This window comes from Camelina sativa, chromosome 18 (assembly GCF_030686135.1).
Source record: "Camelina sativa cultivar CO46 ecotype springtype chromosome 18, ASM3068613v1".
Classification (NCBI taxonomy): Eukaryota; Viridiplantae; Streptophyta; class Magnoliopsida; order Brassicales; family Brassicaceae; genus Camelina; species Camelina sativa.
Genome location: NC_141897.1, coordinates 4,653,322 through 4,673,953, shown reverse-complemented (window position 1 = coordinate 4,673,953; position 20,632 = coordinate 4,653,322). Strand labels below are relative to the sequence as shown.

At 35.4% G+C, this 20,632-nt stretch overlaps 3 protein-coding genes and 1 pseudogene across 4 annotated transcripts; 2 read left to right on the top strand and 2 right to left on the bottom strand.

Moving 5' to 3' along the window:
• Nucleotides 1–3,363: 3,363 nt before the first annotated feature.
• On the bottom strand, nt 3,364–7,403 carry LOC104760567 (uncharacterized). 2 transcript variants are annotated; one of them, XM_010483507.3, is made up of 6 exons: nt 6,975–7,403; nt 6,248–6,406; nt 6,109–6,152; nt 4,518–6,008; nt 4,270–4,423; nt 3,364–4,175 (listed from the first exon to the last, which is right to left on the bottom strand). In XM_010483507.3, the coding sequence occupies exons 2-6, from the start codon at nt 6,393–6,395 to the stop codon at nt 3,523–3,525; spliced, it is 2,490 nt and encodes an 829-aa protein (XP_010481809.2). In that variant the 5' UTR covers nt 6,396–6,406; nt 6,975–7,403; the 3' UTR covers nt 3,364–3,522. The 2 variants fall into 2 exon arrangements, with proteins under 2 accessions (XP_010481809.2, XP_010481810.2); XM_010483508.3 differs by having other exon boundaries at nt 6,655–7,182.
• Nucleotides 7,404–7,676: 273 nt separating this feature from the next.
• LOC147921523 (uncharacterized) lies at nt 7,677–8,624 on the bottom strand. Its single transcript, XM_087497720.1, has 2 exons — nt 8,531–8,624; nt 7,677–8,449 (listed from the first exon to the last, which is right to left on the bottom strand). Exons 1-2 carry the CDS (start codon nt 8,622–8,624, stop codon nt 7,677–7,679), a joined length of 867 nt encoding a protein of 288 aa, XP_087353846.1.
• Nucleotides 8,625–11,313: 2,689 nt separating this feature from the next.
• LOC147921522 (uncharacterized) lies at nt 11,314–15,080 on the top strand (annotated as a pseudogene).
• A 1,166-nt stretch (nt 15,081–16,246) lies between these two features.
• LOC147921521 (uncharacterized) lies at nt 16,247–17,353 on the top strand. Its single transcript, XM_087497719.1, has one exon. The coding sequence runs from the start codon at nt 16,247–16,249 to the stop codon at nt 17,351–17,353; it is 1,107 nt and encodes a 368-aa protein (XP_087353845.1).
• The last annotated feature ends 3,279 nt before the right edge of the window (nt 17,354–20,632 follow it).

Below are 20,632 nucleotides of genomic sequence, written 5' to 3'. Positions count from 1 at the left end.
AATATGTCGGTCCCATAAACAACATGAAGTAAGTGACATGTTTGATTATTTTTAACATATATTTTTTGATTATGTTATATTTTTTTTGCAATAATTTATTGTAACTTCTATTTATCAAAAAAAAATCCTTACATCTCTTTTATCTGAAATATTGTTTTTTTTTTTTTTAATTTTGATCCAATAGATAATTATATATCATTATAGTATTTATTTCCTTTAAGATTTTCAGTTTAATTATTTTCAGAAACAGATAGAACTTATTTTTTAAAAAAATCTTATTTGAGACTAAAACCAAATAAAATAATATGTCCAATTAAAATTAATTTTTGTTAGAGTATAAAATTAGATGAAATCATTACAATGAAAACTAGCACTCAATGGAATGAAATATAGAAAAAAATATTATTAAAACAAAATAATTTATGCCTTTATATTTATACTTTCTTGCAAAAATACTTTCTCTTATTGTCCATTTTCAATAATACCCTTTTCTTTATACAAATTAAACAAATTCTAAACCCTAAACTTTAAATACTAAACCATACATCCTCAAGACTATACCCTAAATATATAATAGAGAACCCAAACTTAACTTCTTTTTAAAGTTAACTTAACACATTGTAATTGTGTAAAAGATGTTGTAATTGTGTAAAAGAGGATAAAAATGAAAAATGACTAAAAATGGTATTTTTGAAAAGAAAAGAGATATCTACATAAAGGAATTTCTAACAATTTCTCATAGTATTTAATTTCATAAATAAAATCATTTGTATGAAATCAAGCATTATAATTTAAACTGATGAGTGAAATTAAAAAGAAAAAAAGTCAACAAGATAAAAGTTCATATGATTCTATAAGTAAACCAAAATAATATAAATTTGAATATTACGTGTGAGTTTATATTAACAAACCAAACTAACTGTTTAAATGTGATAGAAACACATTATTTTTGATATGCAAGATTTTTCAGATATTCTATAATATTCTATAACTAGGTGATACCCCATGCTATAGCACGAGATTATATATTTTGTTAGTTATTTTTTTTTTGTAATTTGTATTTTTGTAATATAGTTTTTTTATTTTGACTTATTTTCTTTGTTTATGTTTATTTGTATATTTGGGGTTATACAGTAAACTGGAAATCCTAATAGAGTAAGTAGTTTGTAAAATGTAGCTTTTCACGGAAACAGACACACTGCAATATTGGATAGTAGTTTTGTAAGAGAATAGACACTCCACAATATCGGATAATAGTTTTGTAAGAGGATAGACACACCGCAGTATCGGATAGTAGTTTTGTAAGATGATGAGTTTTTCTTTATTTTGGTTTGTTGTCAAAAGATGAGAAGTTGCTTGTTAAATTTTAGTGTGAGATATTTGAATGGTTAGGAAACCATTGTATTTATAGTGATATTGGGTATATTTAGGTTATCATTTAGAAGTTAATATTTGATATATCAAATATTAACAAAATTGTAAAAAAAACCAATTTAATTTATAGTTTGATAATAATACCTGTTTTAACGGGTTTAACTCAAACTTTTTTTAGTTTTTAAAATTTTTAAGAGTAAAAATATTAATATTATTTAAATATTTTATAGACTTAAATATATTATAATTTTTAAACTTTTGACGGAGTTCAAATATTTATAATCTCTTAAACTTTTTTCAAAAACGTAAATATATTATAATATGTTTACTTTTTAAAAGTTTAAATATGTTCAAATATAGAACCAAATTAAACTGTTAAATTTGGATACCTGATAAATCAAGATTCCTGCTCATTTGTACTCAAAACATATTAGTCATATATTTATAGTGATTATGAACCATATTCCAAAATATTTAGTCGATGTGGGATATACAATACACATTTTCTGTAAATTAGTTTACAACTTTACATATATAATTTCTGCGTTTTTTATTATTTCCATATTTACTAATCATAATTAATTACTATAATTTCGTTAAGAAATATTGAAAAATCTAAACTAAATGATGATTTATTTTTATTTAATTGTATTAAGTTGATTTTTTGTTACCGTAAATATCTCACAATATAAAAGCAAATCAAATAAGTTTACATATATATATACAATTTCGAATTTGATCTATTGATTATTTTGGAAGCAACAAAGTCACAATCCATAAGTATTAAAGATTTCTCATTATTATTAATATTCGTAATAATTATAGAGATTAAGAATGGTAATAGTTAATATTTGATATTACTGAAGCCATTAAATACTCGGATACCAGTTTCCTTATTTATAGGGATTATACCTCTGTTTGGCGACGTGAATAATTATTCTTGAACCAAAGAACATATAGGATCCGAATATTATAAAATTGGAGTACAAATGTGCATTGATTAAAACCATGTTTACCATAATTATTTATACTATTTTGAATGAATTTACAATAATTATATAAAATTAAAATTCTTTAATTGCAATTATTTTCTAAATGTGCTTCCACCACTAATTATTAAATAATATTCTCTCCCTTCTTTTCATTTAATCTTTTAGGAGAAAATGTTTGTTCTAAATTAGATTAGATTTTCAAATCTCAATGCAAAATTGATTAGTTTTATTTATTGTTTTTAACAATTTATCATGCATATTATTTTTTCATTGGTTAAAGTGCAAGCCACTTGGAGTGATTAAGATGCTCTTGCACTAGGCTAATACAATGATTATCAGAATCCCATAAGTAGAAATATTCCAAACTTGCTGATATTTTCGTACCAATTTGTTAAAGTTCAAGATATCAACGTTTAGATTTTTAGGCTGTGAATGGTGACAGTGATCAGGACAAACAAATCCGCCATCGGTTTAGTTTGTTCTGAAAATAGGATGGACAACAACTGCTGCGGATTAACTTTATTCATATATGAAAATGATTGTAGTTGGTTCGCGACAATTTCCGTTCTATTTTCTTTAAACCACACCACTGTAAACTGTATTTGATAAATGGTAAAGAAAGAGTCATCTAATCTGTTAATAGATTTGTCTGTCCTGACCGCTGTCACCGTCCAAACTCTCTATTAACAATATTTTTGTGTGAACTTGTGTGAAATGATGAAATATGTCAGCAAATGTAAAACAAAACAGAAAAAGCTAAGAGATTACTTGGAGAAGGAAAAAGTCAACACCTGTTTGTCCATAAAAAAAAAATGTCAACACCTAACACTAGTGCATGCGTCCACACATTGGTCCAACTTTTTTTTTTTTATCATTATGTAATTGTGAGCAAAAGTAACTAGGACGGCCTACTTTAGGAAGTTGTAGGTACTCAGGTTAACATTCTGAGCAAAACCCAACAAATCAGATTAGAAAGTTTGGAACAATCTTTGAGACATTGGAATAATAGAGAGATGATATCTATGTAAACACTACGTTACAATATCATTCACCCAAAAAAAAAAAATTAAAATAGAATGTGGAATTGACCTTATATTATACACACAAAAAAACCATATAATTTACATTCATATGATTAACAAATACTTGGAATGAATTATTTGGGTTGTTCAGACAAATCCATCAAAGCCTCTTCCACTAACTCCTCCAGTAACTTCAACTCTAGTTCCTCTCCCATTGAATCCATTTCCAATCTCAAACACTCAGGCGAACCAATCTCCGCTACTTCAACCCTCACAACTTTATTCACAGCCAAACTGCTCAAGTCTCCGTCTTCATCCCACCAACGATCTTCCACTCTTCCGTTACCCGTTAAACATTCTTGCATTCGGTTTATCACATAAACCCGCAATGGCTTACCCGAGAGAATTAAGGGACTACGAGGTACGAGATAGCTCGGTGTTAGCTCCAAAAGCAGTGTGTTGACAAGGTCGAACACTAGATTCTTCACGTTTGATCCGAGTCTTTGCTGTTCTGTTAACTCTGCGTAGCTGGTTCTCAGAGATGGGTCTAGTGGACTCTCTGCAGAATGCCATTTAGACAAAAGATTGTCTGAAACTGCATCAAGATCAGCTTCTGATAATAGTGTGTTGATGAGGAGACGCAAGTCTTCTTCCTCGTCTCTTGTCGAAGTAGTAGAGCGTTTAGATGAGAAACACCGAGCTACTGTTGAATCATCGAATGAAAAGGTTCGACCAATGGAACCTATCGGAGGCGATTTTCCTAATAAGTTGGAACTCATCTCCCGTCCTGTTATTACCAAAACTCCAGTTTATAAGGAATCAATATGAAACAGCAAGATAAAAAGGTAAAGATAGGTGCTATGCTATACATGAAACCTTACCAAGAGAAGAAGATGATCTATCTAATACAGATGAATTAAAAAAGATTCCATCATCTTCATCGAAAGAAGTTTCCAAGACTGAAACTGGACTCGGTTCATTACGCCACTCACTAGAGTTTCCAAAAGTGGTTGCCTTTGCAACTGAGAAGTCTCCCTGTTGAGATATATGTGACAAAAAGCATATTTGTTTGTAAATAAAAATGTAACAGAGTAACAGATTAAAAATTAGCAAATGTGTTTTATACTACCTCACGAGAATTCATGCTTCTGGCAGACACTGATGCATCACATTCATCGTTACACCGAGAATCTAAGATTTCGGAATTCACCACTTGGGATTCCTCAAAAGATCTCTCCTTACTGGACTTCTTGTTCCTTGAGAAAAGAAAGTTTGAGACTTTACCTTTCAGAGACCATTTCAAACTCTTTGACTTTGTCAGCTCCTCTGGAGCTTTGGATTTCTCCTTGTTGGTATCAAGAGACTTATGTCCAAGACTTGTTGATGATTCAGGGAGAGATTTCGACCGCGAAAGGGTTCTAAGAGGCTTTAAGTTTCCTTCTTCTTTACTGAGATTACCAGCTAAGCAAGATGCATCATACACTCTAAGACTTTCCTGTTCATTACCTTCACTTGTTTCTTCTTCTATTCTAAGATCATCTCTCAAATCTGGAATTGCAAGCATATCACCTAACGTACTATTAGAGACTTTCTTTTCCATAACTTTGGACTCCTGCATATTCTCATTAGATGCTGCCATCAATGCCCATCTTTCAGAAAGGCGTTTCTTGGCTTCTCTGCAGACGGATGATGACTCAGGGGAATCAGAGGCTCTGCTAAAGGGAGAGGAAGAATAAGGGCTATCATACTTGTTGATATAATCCCATGAATGTCTAGAGACCGGTGACATGATTTCAGAATCTGCATAGTCGTTAAGAGAACTATCATCGCCTATATAACCATTAGAGAAGGCAGAAGAATGTAAAGTTTCATCCTTTAGAATCTGTCTCTTCACTCTCCTAGCCACATCTCTTGACTCTCTCTCCTCAAAACCTCTTGGAGATGTTGGACATGATGAAGCCTTTGTGACATGACCATTAGGTTTGAGAACAACTATTCGAGTTGACTGCCTTGTCGGATATTCTTCTTCAGCCGGCCATTTGAATAAATCACTCTTCATTCCGTCTCTCGCAGATTCAATGGCTGCTTCATTTCCTAACTTTTCATCAACAATGATCTTTGAAGGTTTCAAAATAGTGATCCTCTTTGACTTCTCTGGGGTTGGTGGCGCAATGGACTCGAAATTGTGGAGATGATGGGAGAATAAGTTATTTGATTCTTGCAAAAACTCGAGGAACAACTCCTTGTTCGAACTCAAAACTTCCATAGCTTCTTGAAACTCCTTGGAATGTCGAAGTTTATCATCTGTAACCAAACGTTTCGCCTCCAAGAACTTCTCACGGACAATGTCCATATGCTTCTTGCTTAAACCCTCCACACCACTACTAGGTTTCTGCCAAATCTCATAGACATCTTTATATTCCCCGTGACTTAACGACCTCTTTAGACGAGGCTTTGAACTATTACTCCTTGGAGCAGGTTGTGTCTGAGGAAATGAATCAAGACCCATCAACTTAGCAACCAAATTTGTCGAACTGAGTTTAATATCCACTTCTTTCGACATTTCCTGTTCTAGAAGCATCTTCATCGGTGTTCCACTGACTCCACCGTTCCTCACATCCTACACTCCCAATAAAAACAAAAGATTAACACTTTACTCATTACATAAACCAAAAACAATCAGAGAAAGCAAATTGTCTTTACAAGTTCAACAAACTCACAACTTTATCTTTTATTTGATCTAACTGATTCCTCCTGATAGACCCTGTGAAGCCATCATCAATACCATCAATATCAAAACGACTTAAAAAATCCTAACATTACTAATCCTAGAGGTTTAAAAGAGAGAAGAAACCTAACCATTAACAAAATGTGGTTTCTCAGTAAGCAACTTCTTTCCATTACCAACTGTTCCAAAATCGAACAGATTAACCACCCGACCCAAACAACCTGGAATCTGTCTTCCAACGCCATGACCTTGAACGTTTCTTCTTCGTTGCTTATTCATTTCTTCAACCCCTGAAACCATCACAATCCACCATCCATTAACAAAAAAAACTCAATCAAAGTCCTAATTAGTAACAAGAGTAGACAACACAAACCAAAGAGAGAAGTTCAGATTCAAGAATAAAGAACCTTTTAATATTTTTACTTGGACTACTGAAAGAGAATTATAAAAGGAAACATAAATCTTGGGAATTAAAAAGAAAAGAATCTTTAGAATTAAGAGCAAACAAATATTGGTCAAAGAAGAAGCATTTACTTACCAAAAACTTCTAATCAATCACAAAAAGAGATAGAAACGCAATAACTGCGTTACCGACACCATAAGAACAAGAGAGAACACAAAAAAAGGCAAGTTGAGCAAGCAAAAGGTAACACGGAGAACGTCATAAGGAAACAAAAAAAAAAAAAAAAAAGAGAGAGAAAAATTTCAGCAAAAGAATGTGAAAAAGTCTTTTGCTTTCTTCACCGAACATTTCGCAAAAAAAAAAAAAAGAACTGTTAAAAAGTAAAATATGGTTTCGACTAAAACGACGGCGTTTCAACTGAGAAAGAGAGCAGAAACAGAGAAAAGACAAAAGACCTGTTCGCCGGAATCTGCATTCTCCGGTGAAAGGTACAAGCTTTTCGCCGGAATTATCTGTAAACGCTGTAAAGATAGAAGCTTTTTCGCCGGAGTTCTTGATAAACGCAGTAAAGGAACAAGCTTTAAGGCGACAAAGATGGAGGCTTTTGTATTCTTCGTCGCTGTGAAAAGACTTGCGCAGAGTCGTCAAGAAGAAGACTATGGTGACATCACCGACGCAATGACGGACTTGAGACGCGTTTATTAAATGCGATTAATTATAAGCGACAGGTACGGAAGTGGATGATAAGTAGAGAGAGAAGAGAGAAGAGAGAAGAGAGAAGAGAGAGAGAGAAGTTATGTGTTGTCCATAGATAATGGAGCAGGTTTACGACTTTGGAACTACTACAAAACGGTGTTAGTTTTTTTTTTCCAAACGTCTTTTCTAAACGCGTTTCTAGTGGGGTATTATTATTACAACAAGGTTTTTTTTTTTTTTTTTTTTTTTTTTTTTTTCAACCAAACATAAATAAATTAAAAGAAAACTCCAAAATTGTAAGCCCAAACCGGAGGAAAGTAGTTTACAGAAGAAATTTCAGAAACTAAAGTTCTAGAAAAACAGACTAAGCAATTTGCCCTTACATTAGACTCACAGGGGATCTTATCCAGGGTGAAGGAAAGGAAAAACGATCTGATCATAGAAAAATCCTCTAGTGGGATCTAGAAGGCGGGCCAATCATCGGACTTCTGCACCATCGCGAGTAGTTCTGCACAATCTGTCTCAAAAGCTTGGCAATCCACTCCTGCCGCTAATATAGACTCCATAGCCCAAATCAGGAGAAGCGTCAAATCATCACCACTGCACAACCACCACCCCAAGCCCTGTAGATCATCCGAACTTTTCCAGGAACCATCCGTTTGGCAACGAGGGAAAGATTTTCTAACAGCCAAAGAATCCGAAGGATTTGAATAATTCCCGGTGAAAGATTTGGCATCCTCCCATAATAATTTGTCATTAGTCGCCTGATTTAAAAAATCTAACGGCTCTGCCTCCATTCCCTGAAAAACATTTTTATTCTTATCTTTCCAGATTGACCAAAGTATCCAGGGAAGACGAAAAGTGATATCACAAATTCCCGGATGCGGTGCCGCCCGCCAATATATAAAGTCCAGATTCGCGTAGATGGAGGCATATGGAAAGCCTTCTGGATCTAGCGGTAAAGGAGACCGCTCCCAGATACTTCGCGAACGCGGACACTCAAAAAAAGCGTGGTTAATGGTCTCTGATTCCAGACCACACCGTTTACACAAGGTATCACAGCGGACACCACGGTGTGCAAGCCGTTTCAGTACAGGGAGAGTACCAGCAGCGATCTGCCAGAAAAAATGTTGAACCTTAGAGGGAACCTCAAGTTTCCACGCTTGAGCTCGGAGAGCCGTACAAGTAGGTTCGTATTCAACTCCCCTAATTAATTCCCGTGCTAACCGATAGCCTGATTTCACCGAATACTTCCCTTACTTAGTAAAATGCCATACTAAGCAATCTGGTTTATAAAATTTACTAATCGCAGTACTCCGAATAATCGGTATATCCACCGGATCAAAAAACTCCTCTAATATAGGTAAGTGCCAATCCTTTGTAGTTGGATTAATTAAATGATTAATCATCAAACTTGGAAGCAACAATCATCAAACTTGGAATCAACAAGGTTGTGTTGTGTGTTTAATATTTTTTGATGTCGGAGAATTTTATAATTAGGATGATTATATAATTAACTTCCTATAATATTTTATTTTCTTTGGTCTATTACTATATTGGATATATTAAGATTTCCTTAATCAGACTGTTTGATATCAAAATATAATGATATATTGGAGTATCAAAATATATCATTCTAATTTAACATATACGTTTTTGGAGAACAATAATTGTGACCCAATCAGTTTTGATTATTATCGTTAAATCAGATCATATTTCATAGAATGTTTAATTTTAATTTCGAAACGGATTCAGTTTAACCAAAATTTGACGGATGTCCGCTAAATTAAAACAATCTATTAATATTTTTTTGATTAATTTGGATCAGAAAAATTAGATCCACATACAAACCCAAAATATCAAACTTATATATGTTTCAATTATACTTTGGGTATCAAACACTACAACAAATGGTCTTATTGAGACGAACGTTTGTGACGAAAATTTCACGTCACAAATTTGTGACACTTTAGATATATTATTGCGACTAACTATTTTTGTCACAAATTCGTAGATATTTTGTCACAATTTTGTGACGTTTGAAGTCAGAACCAAATTATGTCACAATTAATGTCGAAAGTGTGACGATATTATTGATTGTAACAAATGTGATGATTTGGTGACTAATATATAGTCGTAAATTAGTTACGATTTTATAACAGATATATGAGTCACAATTTGTGACATTAAAGGGACAAAACTGTAGTTATAAATTGGTATGAATGACTAGCATAATATTTTGTGATAAATAGTTACATAATTTTGTAACAAGATTTTCATAATAGTGGTTGATTTTAACAATTATTTATTTTGACTTAATTTGTAATGAAATAATTGCAAAAATATGTTATACTTGAGTGTCATATTGTTTGACTATTTTTTTATGATAAACAGAAATTAGTAACATATTTTTGAAATAGGATAATCATCTAATTTACATGTTAAAAGATTTTCTAACAGGTTTTTAGTTTATCTTTATTATTATTGTTTTTAGATAAACTTAAAAGATACTTAATTTTTTTTTTCTTATTAGATAAAGTCAACAAAATACTTAACTAGCTGTTTCTATAATTCTATTGAGAATAGGAATATCATCCATCGATATATATATATTATATTGCTTTTGTGGAAGATATCACAAATATTTTAAAGAGCAGAACAATAGAAGAGATCTTGAAGTTTTTGTCGAGCAGTTCTAAGATTTTTCTTCTCATAGGTAAAAGTCTAATTCAAATTTTTTTTTTATGTGGTATCCTTGAAAGTTTTGTGTTATATTAAAATTAAACTAGTGTCCATTATCATTATATCACTTATTTGTTTGTGTTTCCATGATGTGTGAAAAGTTGACTAATATAATTAACATGGTTTTTGAAACACGTTCATAATGAAAGTTAACTATTTTTAAAAAAGTTAACTATTTTTGAAACTGTGGCCACGTTTTTGAAACAATTTATAACATAGCCTCTGCACGTTATATAACTTCTTTATTTTTATTTTAATTAACTTAGTTTTCTTCTAGACATGTGTTTAATGGTCATATTTATAATAAAGGTCTGTATATATATAGATATATAATCAATCAGAACAAATTTGTGTGTTCACATAAAATCAATAATAAAGGTCCTCACATATTTGTGTGTAATATTTCATGAATGCTTTTGTAGTTCTTTCGGGTTTATACTACTAATAATTCGATTTAATTCTTTTCAAGTTATTAAGTTTTTGAAATTAATCTTTAATATTTTAGGTCTATTTAATGTCGTCAAACAACGACATTCTTGTAACAAGACGTTGGATGTACGAAAGAATTGATCACACAATTAATGATGTTTCAAGAGAATATTGCCAAGGATTAGCAAATTTTATAAGATTTGCTAAGAGTCAACCTTTATTTCTCGAGAAAAGCATACTCTATTGTCCTTGCTTCAAGTGTGAGAACGGAAAAAGGTGGGATGAGCAGACCGTGACAAATTATTTATATACCAGAGGATTTATGCTTAACTATTGGGTTTGGATTTCTCATGGAGAAAATTACAGTACTGCTGATATTCATTCTTCTACCGAAGATGCCTTTGGGTCTGAGTCTCACACAGAACCAATGGATCCTTATGTGACAATGTTTCAGATGCATTTGATAATCCAGAGTCAAGATTTGATCAAAACTTGGAAGAAGAGCCTAATGTTGAAGCAAAAAATTTTTATGATATTTTGGACGCTGCAAAAAATCCAATTTATGATGGTTGTAAAGAAGGTCTTTCGCAACTATCTTTAGCAGCTCAACTCATGAGTTTGAAGACAGATTATAATTTGCCTCAAAACTGTATGGATGCAATTTCAAAAATGGTGAAAGAATATTTGCCAGAAGGTAACAACTCAATGAATTCCTACGATGATATAAAGAAGCTTATGCGATCTTTGGGTTTACCTTATCATAAATTGACGTTTGTCGAGATAATTGCATGATTTTTTTGGAAAGATGCTGCATCGAAAGAAAACTGTCAGTTCTGTGACAAAGACAGATTTTGTCCTACTGAAAAGCCTGAGCAAAAAAAAGTTGCATATAGCCAGATGTTTTCTTTGCCAATAGCCGATAGATTAGAGAGACTGTATCAGTCTGATAATACAGCAAAAGATATGAGATGGCACGCAGAACACTTTGTGAAGACCGGAGAAATGTCTCATCCATCAGATGGAGAAGCCTGGAAACATTTTAATAAGGTATATCCCGATTTTGCATCTGAACCAAGAAATATATACCTTGGGTTATGTACAGATGGTTTTAATCCATTTGGTATGTCAGGACATAATTATTCACTATGGCCGGTAATTTTAACTTTGTATAATCTGCCACCTGAAATGTGCATGAAACAAGAATTTATGTTTTTATCAGTTCTAGTTCCTGGTCCAAATCATCCTAAGAGAAGTCTTGATATCTTTCTTCAACCTTTGATAGAAGAATTGAAAGGTTTGTGGTATAACGACGTTCAAGCATATGACCGTTATACAAAGCAGAACATTCTTTTACGAGCTGTACTTATGTGGACAATAAGTGATTTTCCAGCTTATGGGATGCTTTCGGGTTGGACAACTCATGGCCGGTTGGCTTGTCCTTATTGTTTGGATAAGACAAATGGATTTCAACTGAAGAATGGTTGAAAAACGAGTTGGTTTGATTGTCATCGTTCTTTTTTGCCGAATGACCATAGCTACAGGCGGAACAAGAAAAAATTTCGGAAAGGAAGGGTTGTGAATGATAGTCCACCTCAATTGCTAACAGGTGAATAATTGTGGAATAAAGTCAATTTTTTGCCTAAAACAGTTGATTGTGGTGGAAACCATGTGCGATTACATGGATACGGTGATACTCACAACAGGCATAAACAGAGCATCTTATGGGAGCTACCATATTGGAAGGATCTTAAACTCCGACATAATCTTGACGTGATGCACATCGAAAAAAATGTTCATGATAATATCATCAATACACTACTTAATGTGCAGGGGAAGACTAAAGATAACATTAGATCACGACTTGGTTTGAAGGAGTATTGTAATCGGAAACAACTAGAATTAACAGCTGATGGAAAGGCACCAATTCCAATTTTCAGACTTCAAGCTGATGAAAAAGCAACATTTTTTTAGTGGCTCAAAAAAGAGGTTAAATTTTCTGATGGGTATTCATCAAATCTGTCAAAATGTGTTGATCAAACCGGAGGAAAATTACGAGGAATGAAAAGCCATGACTGTCATGTTTTAATGCAACGGTTACTGCCAATTGCTTTTGCTGAGCTTATGGATAAATCTATACACGAAGCACTTTCATGTTGGTATATATATTATTAATTTGTTGAATTAATTAGAGTATAGTCTTCGGGTCTTGCTATTATATTTAAGTTAACTTTTTTATTAATAGAATTTTTAAGAACTGTTGGATTAAATGCAGTTGTGTTACGTCGATTGGATTAGTCTTAGATTGAGATCTTGTAAATTTTTCATGGACTTAGATTACAATAGCCAAAAATTAGCTTAATGAACACGAGGACGTTAGACATAGCAACTAGCTTAATCTTTTTTTATTACTTGGTGACTGGTGAGTGAATGATAAAGTTTTTTTTGTTTTGGTTTTTCGTAAGTTTTTTTAATTTATTGACTTGAAAATATCAATGGGTTTTATGGGTGGTAAAGTGCTTCGTGGCATTACTCTACTAAGTTAATATCAATGTTTACCCAAATACTCTATAATCATAACATTACTCTACCAAGTTAATATAATATTTTATTTTGACGGTGTATATGGAGTAACGTTACAACTTACGAATTATGATGACTATAGTATAATGTTATTATTATTCCTAAGTTAATTTATTTCATGACCTTTTTGTTTATCTTTTGGTATATGGCCTTTTGCTTAGTGTTTTTCTTAGTGTATATATTATAAGAATATAATTTAATGTTTAACTAAATATATATTTTCTTTAATGTAGGTATTAGCTTATTTTTCGGGGATGTTTGTGCAAGAACATTATCCGAAGACGGTGTTGCAACATTGCAACAAAACATTTGTATTCTTCTCTGCAACTTGGAGAAAATATTTCCACTATCTTTTTTGATGTTATGGAACATTTGCCTATTCATTTACCACATGAAACTCGACTTGGAGGACCTGTATAATTTAGATGGATGTATCCTTTCGAACGATACATGGGTCATTTAAAGAAAAAAGTGAAAAATAAAGCAAAAGTAGAAGGTTCAATTGTTGAACAATACGTCAATGAAGAAATTTCTACATTTTGTTCTTATTATTTTGAACCCCACATCAAGACGAAAAGTCGAATAGGAGATCGACACTATGATGGATATGATCACTGTACACAACAACCTGATGAAGTCCCATATATTTTTTCTCAACAAGGGAGGTGCAATGGTAAAGCAAACGAGAAATAGTTTCAAATGAAGACTACCATGTTGCACATACATATATTCTTTTGAACTGTGAAGAAGTAAGCCCATATGAAAGGTACGTGAAAATAAATAACTTTACACTTGCACAGTTTTTATATATTATATATAAGACATTGTTATGATTCTCATTATATTACAATTTTATGTAGGTTGTTTGAAGAGGAGATGGTTGCTACTCATCATGAGATAATTGCAGACAATCTAAACGTCCTAAAAGAAAAAAAAATTGCAGCCTGGTTACGAGAATATTGTAAGAAATTATTACTAAATTAACCGTATTTGGATTCCTGATTAATATTTTTTTATTAATAAATGTTCTCATATGTGTTAATAAAATTCAGGTGGAAAACACTATGAGTGATAATTCATATCCAGAATGGCTACATACGTTCGTCCATGGTCCAATGACAAAAGTTACTTCTTGGCCTATGTACTTTTGTCGTGGATTCATATTTCACGCCTATGATCATGGGAAAGATAAAAGAAATGCCACATATGGAGTTCGTGTGAAAGGCACATCATCTTCTAGTTCAAGTGAAGAACATGATTTCTATGGAGTCTTGAGAGAGATTTTAGAACTCCATTATCCTGGATCTGTTCATCTTAAACTTGTTGTGTTCAACTGTGATTGGTATGATTCAACCATTGGAAGAGGTGTGCGAATAAACAAGTCTAAAATTGTCGATGTTAATGTCGCAAAGCGTTACGGTAAATATGATCCTTTCATTTTAGCTTCGCAAAGCAGACCAAGTATGTTATGTACCGTATCCACGGATGACTCAGAAGAAAGATCAACAATGGAATGCAGCAATCGTGATACAACCAAGAGGAAAAGTATTACTCAGCTCAGATTTGGATTTCACTGCAATGCAACATGTAAATGATGAGCCAATTGTTTCTGATGATCCGTTGGAAGTCGAGACTCTCACATATCCACATGGTCAAGCAGAAAATCTTGATGATATAGAAGAAGAAGAGGAATTTGGATCAGATGATGAAGATGGAAACTCTGATATTGAACTAAGTAATTCAGAAGTTGAATATTTTTTTTTTCTAATTTGGATTTGTCATTGATACGAATATTTTCTCTTAGGAAAAAATTTGAGTTTACATGTTTTTTTTTGGTGTTTCTTGGACCTGGTTTTTGTGACGATTGAGGTTTGCTCCTATTAATACAAGTTATTCATCTCTCTACTTTGGGTATGTCAAACTCGTTTCTTTGTTCTTTCAATTAAGTTGCCAACCTTTTATGACATTGGAAAAACGATCAGTTTGAATAGTGATTCTAAGACGTGCAGCTTTCTATCTTTGCAAAAGAAAAATAATCGTAAGTGATTTGATTGTTGTTGTGGTATCGAGACTTGTTTTACGTCTTTGTTCTCTTTTTCTGTTTTATAGTTTAGTCGGTTTTATCATCGTTTAGGCTAGGGTTTTATTTTGGTTTTCCTCTGTGTCTCATCACCTCTGTTTACATCTTGCTCTGTTTTACTACCCCAAAACAGAGCATCGGTTCTTTGTTCTGCTTCCGCCCCTTATCACACCGACATTATAAAGCCATCTCCGGTTTATTTGGATTTAGTCTATCTTCCTTAACCATTAAATTTGAGTCTATCTTCCAAACTTCCATCTATTTAGCATTTTCGTTATAGTAAAAGAAAAAAATTATGAGTCTAGTTAAATTATGTCTTTACTTTTAATCAGTCAAACACTCAAACTTTACTACTTAGTTAGTCATAGTCTGTGATATTTGCAAATCTAGAACCCACTTTGAATTTGTCATCATGAATAATTTCACTATATTTTATTTAGTATTAACTAAAATAATATTATTTTTCAATTAGCAAAATTACTTTTAAATGGTACAATATCCCTCTATCCCAAATTATTAGATGTTTTTACGTATTTTTTTTCTTTCATATTAATAGTTTTTCTCTAACACTGCATCTATTCTAATTTTCAATTTATTGTAATCTAAGAATAAATAAATAAAATTTGGTCAAAGTAGTCTAAAAGGCTAATGCTACTCCATCGTTAGTTTGTTACTTATATTGTATCATCCAAACTCTTTATATTGCTACAATCAAATTATTTCATGCATGTATAAACAAAATCTAAAATCTAAAACTAAAAAATGGAACAAGGAGGAAAGAAATCACAAGATGTTCAACCCATCAGCAAGACCAATCCTCACATATTATGGAGAAGAAGAGTTTCATCCCAAAGCAGTACTAGAACAGAAAGAAAGCAAATCAAGTTGTTGTAAAAAGACAAAAATGGTGACTCGAGAGGGTGTGGCTAGGGTTTTGCCCACGGGTGATTTGGATGAGACTATGTTCGATGCAGGAGTTAGGGATCGACCTCCTGGTGATCCTCCGGATGGTCAAAAGACGTGGGTAAGAACTGTAACAGGGAGTAACTCTGGTGGGATGCCCCATCCGGAGGATGTTTTGGATGATGTGTTTGTGAAGGAAAGGGTGAGTCTGGCTTTTCCGAATGGAGAGGATGGTGAGCCGGTGATTACGATTGGTAACGAGGTTTTGAGGCAATGTATGGTTTGTGGAAAAACTGAATGATTGTGAAGGTGTTGGGGCTCCATGGGTCGGTATCAGTGTTGACTAAGCGGCTGAGGGAAATGTGGAAGCCACTGGGTGGTATGTCGGTTTTGGATCTTCCTCGTCAATACTTTATGATTCATTTTGATGTGGCGGCTGAGTACATGGCGGTTTTGACGGGAGGTCCTTGGAGAATGTTTGGTAGCTATCTCTTAACACAAGCCTCGACACCTACCTTTGATCCGTTGCAGGATGAAATAACCACTACACCGGTGTGGATTCGTTTATCTAACCTATCGGTGCACTTTTATCATAGATCTATTTTAACGGCGATTGCTGAAGGTCTTGACAACCCAGTTAAGGTGGATCTGACCACTTTGAAGTTTGAGAGAGCTCGTTTCGCGAGGGTTTGTGTGGAGGTGAATTTGAAAAAACCTTTGAAGGGGACAGTGATGGTTAATGGTGAACGATATGTGGTTTCATATGAAGGCTTGTTCGCTATTTGTTCAAGGTGTGGGATCTATGGTCATTTGGTACACAATTGTCCCCACGTGATTAGAGATCGGGAGTTGGTCCTTGTGTCACCACCGGTGATCCCGACGACGGGTGGTGAGGCTTCGGTAGATGACGGTTTCACGGTTGTTGGTCGGGGGGGGGGGCAAAAGTCTGGGCCGGTAGCGAATAAGGAAAGCTTACCTAAGATAGACATGGGTGGTAATCGTGATCGTCAATCTCGGGAGATACCGATTACTAAAGTTTTCGAGAATATTACCATTTCTAACAGATTTGGTGGGTTAAGGACATATACGGTATCTGTGGGTGATAAGGAGGTTGGTCAAGGTAGGGAGAATGATAAGGAAAACGCGATGATTCAGGGATCATCGAGAAAAGGTAAGAAGTTTCCACAAGGGACGGAGAGGATATTTGGAGGGAGTTTTGAGAGTCAAAAAGATGGGTTCAAAGGGGCTTTCCAAGAGAAGTGGGCCGCACCTGGTAAAACTGGTGCAAATAATGGGTCTAAACCTATTGGGCCTAAGTCTCGGTCTAAGCCCACTAAACCTTCGAGAGGCTTGATTTTTAGTCTACATCACGAGTTGCTTAATCTGTCAGAGTTGAGTAAATGATTGCGAATGGAATCAGGACAATTTGGTCGTGCTGGAGGAGCATTTGTCACGGAAAGGACGAAGAATCTGTTATCTGAGACGGTTGCCACTTCTGGGGATGATGATGCGAATCTTAATCCGGACACGACAGCGGTTTTGGGTGATAGGGAAGATGGTATGCAGATTGCTCCAACGTAGAAGGAGGCGGTGGTTAGGGCTGCTTAGCAAGTTGCCCCGACAATTCAGTTTTGGATAGTTTGGAGCAGAAGAATGATGAATTTCTTAATGTGGAATTGTCGGGGGCTAATAAACCTAATTTTCGGAGATCTATGCGGTATCTTTTGAAGAGGTGGAAGTCAGATATGGTTGTGCTGTTCGAAACTCATGCGAGGGGAGATAGAGCACAACGGATTTGCCAGAATTTGGGATTCGAGAATGTGTTTCGGGTTGACGCGGTGGGACAAAGTGGTGGTTTGTGGCTGCTTTGGCGGTCTGGAATTGGAGTTGTGATGGTTGTCCATTCATCGGATTAGTACATTCATGTTAGGATCGTGGATGGGTTAGAGGTGGTGCATTTGATTGCAGTTTACGTGGCCCCAACTGTTAGCAGGCGGAGTGGACTTTGGGGTCAGCTGAAGGATGTTATTCAGAGGATTACAGAACCAATGAACGTACTGGAGGTAACGGTCAACTATCTCTTGATTCCTTGTCTTTTGGCAAATGGATCAATGAGGACGTGTCAAGAGCACCTTTGTTGCCAAACGGTTGGATAGGGTTCTTTGTTGTCCCCACTCTAGATTGAAATGGCAGGAAGCCTCAGTTACTCACTTGCCTTTCTTATCTTCAGATCATGCACCCTTTTACATTCAGTTGTGTCTGGAGGTGAAAAGCGACCCGAGTCGGTGGCTATTTCATTTTGAGGCAGCATGGCTAAGCCATCCAGGCTTCAAGGAGTTGTTACAAAACTCATAGAATAGTGGTTTGTCTACTCCACAGGCGCTTAATGGCTTGCGAGTACAACTCAAACGGTGGAACAAGGAAGTTTTGGGAATGTACAGCAGTGGAAAGATAAACTAGTGGCAGAAATTCAGATTTTCCGGGACTTGTTGGATGTGCATCAAACAGATGCTCTTTTGGATCAGGAGGAGGTTTTGTTGAAGGAGTTTGAGGTCGTTCTGGAACAAGAAGAGTTATTGTGGTTCCAGAAATCTAGAGAGAAGTGGTTCGTGTTGGGTGATCGTAATACTAGTTACTTTCACACTTCGACAATCATTCGAAGGAGGAGGAATCTGGTTGAAATGCTGAAAGATGACACAGGGGCATGGATTTCGGATTCCAAGGAATTAGAGGTTCTAGCAGTGAATTTTTATAAGCGGCTTTACTCAATGCAAGATGTGGACGAGGTTGTGGAGGTGTTACCTTCAGCGGGTTTTACTGTTCTCTCCCGGACAGAGCTGTCAGGTTTGAGTAAACTGTTTGTAAGAGCTGATGTGGAGAAATCAATAAATGGTATGGGTCGTTTTAAGGCCCCGGGACCAGATGGTTTCCAACCTGTCTTTTTTCAAGACTGTTGGGAGACGGTGGTTGACTCAATGTCCAGGTTTGTTTTGCAGTTTTTTTAGACTGGCTTACTCCCTGTTGGCATGAAGGATGTTTTGGTTGCGTTAATTCCTAAAGTGGACAAACCGGAGAAGATTTCCCAGTTTAGACCTATCAGCTTATGCAACGTTTTATTCAAAACGATCACAAAGGCTATGGTTATGCGTTTAAAGGAGGTGATGCCACAACTTATCGGTCCAGCACAATCAAGTTTTATCCCTGGGAGGTTGAGTGCTGATAACATCGTAGTTGTGGAGGAAACAGTCCACTCTATGAGACGAAAGAAGGGTAGAAAAGGGTGGATGTTATTGAAACTCGACTTGGAGAAAGCTTTTGACCGTATCCGCTGGGATTTTCTCGAAGACACACTTCATGCAGCTCGTTTCCCGGATGTTTGGATAAGATGGATCATGCAATGTGTTAGAGGTCCATCTATGACTGTTTTGTGGAATGGGGAGAAGTCTGAGCCTTTCACACCATCAAGAGGGTTGAGACAAGGAGATCCCTTATCTCCTTATCTCTTTGTGCTTTATATGGAGCGGCTGTGTCACCAAATAGAGATATCAGTTGGAGCTGGAGAGTGGAAGGCTATTAGTCTCTCTCGTGGGGGGCCTAAACTCTCGCATATGTTGTTTGCTGATGATCTGATTCTCTTTGCTGAAGCATCAGTGACTCAGGTTCGTGTCATACGAGGGGTTTTGGAGAGGTTTTGTACTGCTTCAGGACAAAAAGTCAGCCTATAGAAATCGAAGATATTCTTTTCTGATAATGTGCACCGTGACAAGGCGAAGTTGATTAGTGAGGCGAGTGGGATAAGCTCTACACGTGACTTGGGAAAATATTTGGGCATGCCTGTTTTACAAAAGCGAATCAACAAAGCAACTTTTGGTGAAGTTCTGGATAGAGTAGCTTCTCGCTTATCGGGTTGGAGGGGTCGTGTGTTAAGTATGGCAGGCAGGTTGACTCTAACCAAGGATGTATTATCCTCGATCCCTGTGCACACAATGAGTACTATCGTTTTACCGAAAGTGTCTCTGGGTGCTTTGGATAAGATCTCTAGATCCTTTCTGTGGGGGAGTACTACTGAGAAGAAGAAGCAACATTTACTTGCTTGGGATAAGATTTGAAAACCAAAGAGGGATGGAGGTCTGCGTATTCGATTTGCCCGTGATATGAACAAAGCACTTATATCTAAGGTTGGTTGGAGGTTGCTGAATGATAAGCCTGCTGTATGGTCTCGCGTGCTACGTAGTAAATATAAGGTGACGGATGCTCATGATTTTTCATGGCTTGTTTCCAAGAGTACTTGGTCGTCTACCTGGAGAGGTGTAGTTTCTGGGATCAGGGAGGTTCTGGTTCCGGGGTTGCGGTGGATTTTGGATGATGGGAGAACTGTGCGGTTATGGACAGACAGGTGGCTTTTGGATGCTCCTTTGTGTGAGAATGTCAGAGCACCTTTACCAGCAGTTTATGCTTACTTACGAGTATGTGATGCTTGGAGAAGTGGAATGAGTTGATGTATGGAAAATATATTGCCTTATGTATCTGCAGATGTTGACCTTCGTATTGCAGCAGTTGTGGTTGATTCTGTTATGGGTGCTTCTGATATGTTGTCGTGGGGGGGAGAGCTTTGATGGGAGGTTCACGGTCCAGTCTGCATATTTTGCCTTCACTAAGGATAATGTCCAGCGACCAGAGTTG